Below are 11,116 nucleotides of genomic sequence, written 5' to 3' on the forward strand. Positions count from 1 at the left end.
TTTCAGCTATAAAAGGTAGATATGAGGTGTCTAATAAACACATAAAACTTTATATTTTAAAGTGAAAAGACAAACATAAAAAGAAAATGGAGTAATCAAACACCTCTTAATCTAAATTTTCAACTAAATACATACTTAATAAATAAATAAAAACTAACTTATGTGTGTTTAAATTTTCTAATTGAATATAGAAAGTCAAAATAATTCGTAAAATCATGTAAAAAAAATAATTCGTAAAATAAAATGAAATATGTTAGACATAAGTATATATATTTTTTACGATTGATAATGATATCAGTAAATGTAAAGAGTTGTACACTTCCCCTCATCAAAGGAAGCAAGGACGTATATTGTAAAGAGAGCCTCTGAATCAATATGATTTTAAATATGCAAACCACCAAGACATGTGGATCTAGTGATGGATCCAGAATTCACTGAGAGAGAGCTTACTGTGATGCATTAATGCGAATTTGATGTTTTTTAGTTTATATATATATATATATATATAAATTAAATCTTGTTCACGGTTTTCACAGAATTTTAGGCGTTTTTCGATGACTAGTTGGTGATGAAGCCCCTCCTAAAATCCCCTGGAACTGTCCCATGTGGATCAACGAGAAAAGAGTTCCAAAATCACTCAGGAATAGGTTCCTGATTCCACGACTGTAATAAGAGGAAGACATTTTAATAAAATATAAACTACCCTTATTACTGCGGACATTCACGTATCCATAGGTGATACTAAGACATACAATGTGATTGATTAACAAATTTACCCCTAACACCCTATAAATAGAACGAGATATTACACATTTAAGATACACACTAACATTTCCTGCAACATTGCTCATGTAATAACTTTAACATCAGAATGAAGTCGTTGATCCCTAGCCTGCCCTTTTAATTCTTTTTCTATCTTACTTCAAGTAGAAAGAAAATCTCATATAACGTCATATAACTATTCTCAAAATTACTCCTATGAATTTATTTTTATTTTTTTAATGATTTTTTATTTACTTTCTTATTTTATTGTTGGTTTTATTGTTATATTTGGTGATTTTGCTTTTATGAACTATAAATGGCGAATTTCCGTTAATTATAAAAAAATCCAAGTAAGCATTATAAATAAAGTAAAACAAATGGCACATCCGTAAATAGGTATGCAAAAAAAGGGTCAAGTATTTGCTGTAGCCGTTATTCTGTTTTCTTCAAGGTTTCGCTGTATCAATGTTCTGTTCTTCTCTCTTCCATTACCAAACCCTAGAGAGAGAAAAACCCAATGAAGATTCAGAATTCGTATCTTCTTTGACAGCGAATATCAATCAACTTATCATCCAAGAGAGGAATTTCTCTTTTCCAATTTGCAATGCCAAATTTCTGTTTCTCCAATTCGGTTTCATTTCCCACTTTCTCTCCTAAATTCAAATTTTCTTTGATTTCTTCATAATCTAAGGAGAGAAAGAACAAAAAACTTATCAAATGATTTCAAATCCAGATCTAATCTTCTATGCCTGCATTGCAAAAGGATCGATTATCGTTGCGGAGTTTTCTAACTCCAAACAGCCAGGAATCGAAGAAATTGCCCAACGATGCATAGAGAAAACACCAGTTCATCACTCGGTCTTCTCCCATACAATTCGTAAGAAGACTTACACATTCTTATTTCATGATCCTTTTGTCTATTTTGTGATCTTCGATGAAGATCTCGCGAAATCGGAGTCGTTCTTGTTTCTAGACCGCGTGAAGATGGCTTTCGATGAGCTAATCGCGGCTAATCCGGTCGAAGATTTTGATTATCTTTGTCTTCAAAGTACTTTTCATCCTGTTTTAAGCGAGATACTCGCATTCGATTCAGACTTGGTTAATTCTTTCACGGATGTTGGCAAGGTTACTCGGAATCCAAGCATGGATTTAAGGAGTACAGGAAACGTATCGAGTCCCTTGCTTTCGAAGCCGGGGAAGAACATGATGAAGAAAAAGAAGAGACCTCTAGTTTGCGGTCGCAGTGGAAGTGACGGCGGAGGAGGAGGAGAGGCGAACGGCGATAATCAGAATTTCAAGGAATTTTCTGGTTCTATGATGGATAATAAGGTAAATCATGTGGGTGAAAATGGGGATATTATGATGACGAACAAGGAATTTTCAGTTTCAATGCATAAGAATAATGGTAATAATGGGTTTTATTTTGGTGATAGCAAGCAAAAGGCTAAGCAGATATGGAGGAAACATGTTTGGATTGTTTTGATTTTGGATTTGGTAATTTGTGCTGTTTTATTTGGGATTTGGTTGTGGGTTTGCAGGGGATTTAAGTGCATTGATGGTTGAATTGGATTTTCTATGCATATATATGTTTATATTTCCACAATCAAAAATTGGTTTATTTCCATATTGTAAATTAGTCAGTCTTCTGAGAATTGTGATATGAAATTTGATACTTTGCATTGTGAGATAAAATTTATTCGATGAACAACCCTTTGTAGAGAAATGCTACAATTAATTGATATCACTTCTAAACACCAATCATTTCTCTTGAAGTGGTACAAATCCCGGTTTTGATTGTTCGGGTGATTATAATCCAAGTTCTCGCCTTTGTAAATTTGAGACGTAGATTAAGCGCGACACCCTTTAGGTTGCGTCTCCCTCAATTAAGTTCTATTACGTTTACGTGTCTCCCAATTAAGTTTACACCTTTTAGGTTGCGTCTCTCCCAATTAAGTTCTATTGCGTTTACGAGGAATCAAACCAAGAACTTGAATGGGAAGGAGAACCTTAGCAAGTTATACGATTAGAATCTCTTTCCGTCCAAACCAACCTTAATTATTACATGTGTATTTGAACTAGTTATATTACATCTTCATTTACATTTCAAATTTGTGAGATTCTACCAATTAATGTTGGTTTGAATGGATAAGTATCTCAAAGTCGTTTAGTATAAAGATATCGAGTTCGAATCATAACGTATGCAGAAAGCTTTAATTGAGAGAGATCAACACAAAACCTCAAAATTCTGAGGTTTCTTATGATATCAAGTAGTCAGATATGTATGATTTTTTGGAAGTTTAGATAAAGGCTAGCAAAGGAAAGAGAGTTAAGGAGGTCTATTTTGATTTAATGTAGCATTAATCATTGATTAGTTAAAACTTCAATTAAGCAGTTTTTTTTATCATCATCATTATTATTATGCTTTACTGTTTCTATTGATTGAGGTATAATCCATAATAGGCCTCTGAGTTTTGTGTATAATGTGATGGAGAGATTAAGGGGCGTTTGTTTTGGGTTTATTTTAGGCCTAATACATAAATAACTCCTGAACTTGTCCAAATATTGCAACTGCTCCCCTGAACTTTAATTATAACAACTTATCCCTCAAACTTGTCCAATTGTAAAACATAACCCCTCAAATTTGTCCAATTGTAAAATATAACCCCAAATTGCTGACATGGACTGCAATTGAAGAAACACGTGAAATACAAAAACTGCAACGCTCGTGGAGTGTGGTAATTAGATCTTTGGCGTGATACGAATCCGGGGAAACGTTTTTACAGTTGCTTCAAGTACGGGGTAAAAAATTCCCAATTTGAGGTTATATTTTATAATTAAACAAGTTTAAGGGGTAAGTTGTTACAATTGAGAGTTGGAAGGGCCAGATGCAATATTTGGACAAGTTTAGGGGTTATTTGTGTATTAGGCCTTTATTTTATTTTATTTTCACCTTGTGTTTATCTTTTTCAGTTTATTTTTATTCTATTTTCATCTTGTGTTTATCTTTTAAGTTTTATTTTTATTATTATATTTTTATGTACTTTTCCTAGAAAGAAGTACAAGTATAGAATCAAGGAGGTTTATTTTCTTTTTATAAGCGTAGAAAAACATTTGGAAGCAACAGCACATGTGAGAGTTGCGTAATCGCTGGATCCCTATCCAACTTATTGATGTTAGCATTTACTTTTGTAAGGGAAAGAATATAATATTTTCTTACTATTAATTAGAGATCCATGTTTATCCGTTTGACTTGGTATTCAATGCTATGTGTTTATGTCATTCAGAATATTCAATTTAAAAGTTTTCTTTTAACCCTTTAATTTTTTTTTTTTTTAGCTTTTATTTAAGTGAATACTGATTGATACTAACTTTTTCTTATTTTAAAATATAAACACCCACTTTTTTATTTTAAAATTAAAAGGTTAAATCGGGGATTTTTTGGGATCTTCACGAGCATTTATACAGTACTAGGTAATGGGGTAGGGATTCCCACGAGACGGATATAGCAATCCTCATTCCTATCTCTATTTAGGTTTTAGAGAAAAAATGTTCTCTGTCCCCATTCTCATCTCCACTTTCGTCCTGTTGGTTTCGGATAATCCTCTCTTCGTTATCACCCCTAATTTCTAGTGACCTTTTGTTTCCTTTTTCGAAATTGTTTTTTATCTTTAATTTTAAACAGAAAATAAGTGTTAATAGGATCAAACCTTATTTCATGGTATTTACCTCTTTTGATAGAATTACGAAATAACAGTTTTAGCAAAAAAAAAAAAAAAAAAAAATCAACTACTATTTAACTACCTATTAATAATAGCAAATTGTAAAGGGAAAGTACACGGAAATTCATTCTTAAAGAATTATTTACACTTATATCAGACAATAATTTCAGATATGTCAAACTAAGTATATTATTATTTTGAATATATTTTAAGAATTAAGGTTTATGAATTAGGGTTTAAGAATTATTTTTTAGAGTTTAGGATTTATGAAATGAGATCTAAATTTTTTTAATTGGAGTATAAAATCATACTTTATTTATGATATACAGAAAAAAAATGACATATTTAGAATTAACTTTTGTAATATGATTTAGTTGTAATTTTATAGTCAAATATGATTTTAGGGTCAAATACATGAATATCATAATTAAACATAAAATTACAACTAAATTATATCATCAAATTTAATTCTTAATGTGTCATTATTCTCTATATATTATGATTTTACATCATAATTTAAAAATTCTAGACTCTAATTCATAAATCATAAACCTTAAAAAATATATTCTAGACTTCTAATTTATAAATTCTAATTCTTAAAATATATTAAAAGTACTGATTTTACTAGTTTGATATAATCTAAAATTATGACTTAACATAGTTATAAATATTTTTTAAAAGTTGAATTTCTATGTAATTTTCCTATGATTTTTCCTATAAAAAGCCCAATTGTAAACAGGTCATGTGAACCAAACGAGCCCGACTATTCATATGAAACATGAATTAATGAATTAAGGTTTAATTTGGAAGGCAAGTTCAATTCAGTCTAAATCAAAAATTTAGATATCAACTCAACTATGGAATTGACAATATTTGTCAAACTAGCCTAAATTTAATATTTTTTTAGATATTAAAATTGATTATATTTAAACTAATTTGTCAAATATTGTTAATTTTAAAGCTGAGTTGATATCTAAACTTCAATAATTTTTAGAAAGAAAAAACATTACGATGTTTGTGATTAGAAAAGTATTTTTCAAAATAAAATTTGGTTAACATAGAACTTGTATTTTTAATAATTTTTTATATATATGATATATCTATAGAAATTTTATAAAAATATTATTTCAAATTGTGAAAAATATAATTTGTGGATAAAATAAATAGCATACTTTTCTAAATTATGTATTCACAGTTAATTAACTTCGTTAGTAAAGATCTCGGACCTTGAATATGTTTGATTCAATTATTATATTTATTTTTCGTTGTTGGTATTAACTTTTCCAAGCACTCTCCATTGGAGATGCTCTTAGAGAGATTCATTCAAATATATTTCCTCATATAAAGTATTATCATGGTTAACTTTGTCTGAGTTAAGGAACTCATTCTCTAAAAAGACAACATATCGTGATTCAAATTCTATCATTCTTCTTTCATCGTTTTCATGCACTAGGATATATCCTTTAATACGCCTAGGTATCTTATCAATATACTCTTTTTACCTTTCGGGCCTAATTTCTAAAACTTACTTAAGGTGCTGTGGGAAAAGATTATGCAACCCCACGGTATAAGTTGACTTAAATTGGGTTTGCGATATATCCATAACTCGTATAAAGTAAAAGTGACATATGTATAGGTCACTCGGTTAAAGACATATGTGGTTGTAAGTAAGGAATCTTGCCAATATGAGGTTAGTAAATATTTTTCGGCCATCATGAACCTAACCATATTACGAAGTGTTCTATTTCTCCTTTCGGCAACACTAGTTTGTTGCAGAATTCGTGGAATTTATATTGTTGTTTAATTCTTTTTACATCATATAAAGCTTTGAATTCATCTGAAAGATATTTCCAATTACGATCAACTCTCCAATCTTTAATCTTTCTATCTAATTGATTCTCAACAAGGTTTATAAAGCTTCTGAAGCAATTCAAAGCTTCAGATTTGTAAGATCAAATAGATGCAATCATACACTGTATAATTATCGATGAAAGTGATGAAGTAGAAGGCCTCATGCCTTACACTCACATTCATCTAACCATAGACATCAGAATGGACTAAATGCAAAGGATATTCAACTCTAATTTCCTTTCCAAACGGTTTTTAAATATTTTTGCCTTCAGGCCTAATTTTATAAAGGGGTAATTCAACTTCATTTAAATTACCTAATAAAACTTCTTTTGCTAATTGACTTGTTTGATCTTGGCCTATGTATTTTAATCTAACATTTCCATAATACAATATCATTTTCTTTATCATATGTAGGAGAAGATGTAGTATGCAAGGGAAAAGTATTATTATTGAAATTTCTTAACTCAATGTCTTAAACAGTTAAACTATTATCAAAACAACAAAATGTATCTTCCAAACACAATGATAAGCTATTATCCTTAAAATAAAAATTGAAGTATAAGTTTAACATGGCAGTAACATAAAATTCCTTCAAATTTTGAGAGCGTACATGACATCGTGCAGGAGGGGAGTCTAACTATCAAGTAGAGTTACTATATAGGTTCTAACCCCTCATTCTTCGATTCTTGAGTTATTGCTATATCCATTTTGATATGACTATAATGTGTTCAAACTTGATGAATGTATCTCGGTCCTTCGTCACGTGGTTCGTTTCACCTGAAGTAACAATCTATTCATGATTGAAATTCAATTAAAAAAAACAATATTGGATACATGTATTTTACTCCCTCGCGAGTTAACTGAATATACTTTAGAATAGGCAATGCGATTTTTTACATAATGCCTTTTTACTTGGCAGTTGAAACACTTCACTCGTGAGATGTTCAACTTCTTCCTTTTTTGGTCCTCTTGTTCCCTTTGTGTTCAAGTTTCTTTAGTTACCTATCATACTCTTTGCCTTTGTCCTTAAAGTGTTTACGCTTCTTACTTTGATTATTGGATAATTTTCAGCTGAGTATGATCTAGGATAATGTGCCTCAATATATACCTTTATTGACGCAAGACGATCATTTTCAAGTTCAAAGTGGTGAACAACAACATCAAAACTTATAATATATTCAGTGTGAGTTAGGTGCATCTTCATATATTCTCAACTACTATGTCAAGAACGGATAACATCTTGCACTTTATGTTTATCAGTCAACTTCTAGTCAACATATTAAGCTCACTAGTCATATTCGACATTTCTCTTAGATGTTTCTTCATAATATGATCATGACATTTCTTGCAATTTTGAAACTTGATCGTCAAAGAATGAAGCTTTATCAGAGACACCTTCGAACTTTTCCTTATAAGTGGTCCATATATCCTTTATGTTTCATGCTTACGAAACTGCTTAGTGGTGTTATCATCCATTGCAGTAAGCAATAAGGTATGCAATCATTATTCCAAGCCACATAAGCTTATTTGTCTCTTCAATGCTCAATATTAGCTCTTTTTTAGGTTCAGCCACAACTATATCTAAAAGTTCAAGAGTCTCTTGCTCCTCCAGCACCTATTGGATTTTGATAATTCAAACCTCGTAATTATCCTCATTCAACTTAAGGCTTCTATTCAACATAGCAAAAATTGATTTTGAGGCTAATACCATTGTTGGAACTTGATCTAAAACATGATTTAATCACACAAATTAATAAAAAGTTAACACAAGTTCTATTAAGCTACCAATATTTAACTACTAAAACCTTGCACTACAATTTAATTTGAAAAAGAGACCTAGCAAGCTCTAATAATAAATCATTCATGTACAATAAATTATCAAAATATAATATATCATAATAAATATTCTTTAAATAACCAAACATCAACACAAAAACAATAATTAATAATAATATTCAAACATTCTCAATAAACTAACGAAAAAGTTTCTAAAACAAAAAAATCTAACCAACTAAAATTTTTATTTAGAAAATTATTAACTAAATAATATATTTTATTTTGACCGGGATTGACACATGGACCTCATTATATGGTCCTATCGGGGCATGGGAAATTTTTCTTTGGTACCGTAGGGCAAAAAGAATTTTTCTAGATCTTAGTTTTATGCAAAATACGTCCATACGAGCTGTAACTTGTAAAATGCTTAACTGTTTCATAAATTTGATTATGACCCATCCATAACATTTTTCACTTTCAATCCATTAGAAAATGCCTTAGCATTGGTTCATGAATTAATTTATTCAACGCATTGAAGATAAATGTTTGATCTCGCCGAAGAGCCACCATCCCAGCTATAATCTTCAATCATTTTTTACAGTTTAGTTACGTGAAACACTATTACTTCAACATCATCTCATTTAACATTCCGTTTCGTTTTATAATTTTTAGTTTCCTTCAACATGTTTTGCGCTTTTGCTAACTGTTCAGGATTGACAATAAGAGAAACTCGAATTATTCTCACTATGACTGTAACACGCTATAAAAAAAATAAAAAGATTAATGTACATATAAAAATATATTTTATAAAGCAAAACTTATTTTAATCTATTCAAATTGCTCAAATTACTCCAAAAGTTTCTGAAATTTTATATAAAGAATTATAATTTCTTTTTTTCTAGAAAAAAATCATAATTTCTAGATAGTTAAAATCAATTTATGAAATTAAAGTCCAAACAAAAACACTATGCTTTCACTTTTTGTCAAACTGATATCTGATTTTTTTTTTTTGTCCAAATGAGGACTGATGTTTTCGTTTGCGACTATGAGATGCCTGAGGTTTTCCGCTTTACTAAAGACAATGACCTCAAAATTAAAATGAGCATTGACCGCCTCAAAATTGAAAATTTCAAAGACTTATAATATTCTAAGCAACTTTAATTCTTTAGCTTTTTAATTTTGAGGTCATTTAGGTGTTGTTTGGTGAGGAGGGAGAAAGTGAATGTTTTAGAGAGAGAGAAAGCTCTGAAAATGATGATTTTGAAAAATAAAAAAATTGGTTCCATAATAAATATGGTACTAAACGACTTTAATTCTTGCAATTTCCATTTTAAGGTCGTTAACGGTTATTTATATAGTGTCAAACTAAATGATCATCGTTTAGCAAAACGAAAACATCAGTCTCCGTTTGGACAAATTTTTTGTCTGGTACCATTTTGACAAAAAGTAAAAGCACAAAGTTTTTTTTTTTTTGACTTTACCCTTTGATTAATAAAGTATTATTCATTTCACATACATTAATTTAATTCAAAATTTGTATTTTTAATAGTTTGAAAATAGTTTTTTTATATGTGCAATGTGACTGTAGAAAAATTATAAAACCCCTCACCCCACCAAAGAAAGGGTGTGATCATACCAGCACTAATGCACCGGATCCCATCAGAACTCCGAAGTTAAACGTGCTTGGGCGAGAGTAGTACTAAGATGGGTGACCTCTTGGGAAGTCCTCGTGTTGCACCCCCAAACTTTGGAGTATGCAGGTGAATTGAAAATGATAAGTTGGATGGCGGCGCTTCATCCCTAACCTACATCCATGGCGACATCGTCTTCTCCGGCTAGCGGCGGCTCGCCGTTTGCCATTGCTCACCTTTTCGACAGGAAATCGTTCGCACAGTTCTCAGTTACCCATTCGCCCCCTTTACAAAAAACCTCCTTTGCCGATACCGTTAGAGGGAGTAGTGGAAATACTTCGATTCCGGCTCCTTCGCAGCCGTTGATTTCTGAAGAGGGAGGATTCAAGGCTGTCCGGATCCCTCAGGATATCTATGAAGAGAGAATTAAGAGAGTCCAACACTCGGGTATTGGTCGTGTCACGCTAAATAAAGGTGAACGACCATGGAGGCATGCTGAGCTCAAGCAGAAGATTAATAAAGTCTGGAATAGAAACCTCGACTGGCAACTGATATCCCTAGGGAAAGGATTTTATCAAATCATCATGCCAAATGAAAAACCCATGCAATCCATCTGGGGGTTAGGAGCCATTGCTCTGAAACCGGGCGTCATCCGATTCTCTCTGTGGACTCCGGGATTCAGACCCGATCTGCACAAGAACACCTCTGCTCAGGTATGGATTCGAATATATAATTTGCCTTGGGAATTCTGGGATACCAGGATCATTGCTAGCATAGCAAGGGCGGTGGGAGTCCCAATTCGGTTTGATCAGAATACTGTAAATGGCGAATTTGGTCATTACGCCAGAGTCTTGGTTGATATTGATCTGTCTCGTGATATTCAATCTGAGCTCCGGCTTGACACCAATAATCATAAGCAGTGGGTCGATGTCGAATATGAGAACCTTCCAGCTATATGCAGCTCGTGTTCCTCCATTGGTCACTCGTAGGCTCAATGTCGTCGCAATGGTAATGTTGTAAACCGCTCGACCACTAAAAGCAGTAAGCAAGGGAAACCTTATGAAGGTCCTAGACCCTCCTCGGATGGCTTGACCAATGAAAAACAGTCGACGAGTGCCTTTCATGATGCACATGTGTCGAATAAAGCTGGAAATGATAGCTCGGACAACCCTCTACAGATGGTTCTGCATAATCCTACTAATAGAGGGAAGGACGTGATACAAGGGAGAGTTGATGCTAAGGCGTCGATTGAAACCAATGTTATGCAAGCTGACGTTGGAGCTGAAGGTTCTGAACCAAATCGGACAGAAAATTCATTCGAGGTAAACTTCCTATCTGAATCTACTGAATGGAATGAGCACATGCGTAGATCACTTA

The 11,116-nt window shown here is 32.1% G+C and overlaps 1 protein-coding gene and 1 non-coding gene across 2 annotated transcripts; both read left to right on the plus strand.

Annotated features, from left to right (window-relative positions):
• The first annotated feature begins 1,197 nt into the window (after positions 1 to 1,197).
• Positions 1,198 to 2,386, plus strand: LOC136233840 (phytolongin Phyl2.2). The gene has a single exon (XM_066023532.1). It carries the CDS (start codon positions 1,480 to 1,482, stop codon positions 2,323 to 2,325), a length of 846 nt encoding a protein of 281 aa, XP_065879604.1. The 5' UTR covers positions 1,198 to 1,479; the 3' UTR covers positions 2,326 to 2,386.
• A 7,344-nt stretch (positions 2,387 to 9,730) lies between these two features.
• Positions 9,731 to 9,849, plus strand: LOC136234395 (5S ribosomal RNA). The gene has a single exon (XR_010691279.1). It is a non-coding gene; the product is annotated as a 5S ribosomal RNA (ribosomal RNA).
• The last annotated feature ends 1,267 nt before the right edge of the window (positions 9,850 to 11,116 follow it).

This window comes from Euphorbia lathyris, chromosome 6 (assembly GCF_963576675.1).
Source record: "Euphorbia lathyris chromosome 6, ddEupLath1.1, whole genome shotgun sequence".
Classification (NCBI taxonomy): Eukaryota; Viridiplantae; Streptophyta; class Magnoliopsida; order Malpighiales; family Euphorbiaceae; genus Euphorbia; species Euphorbia lathyris.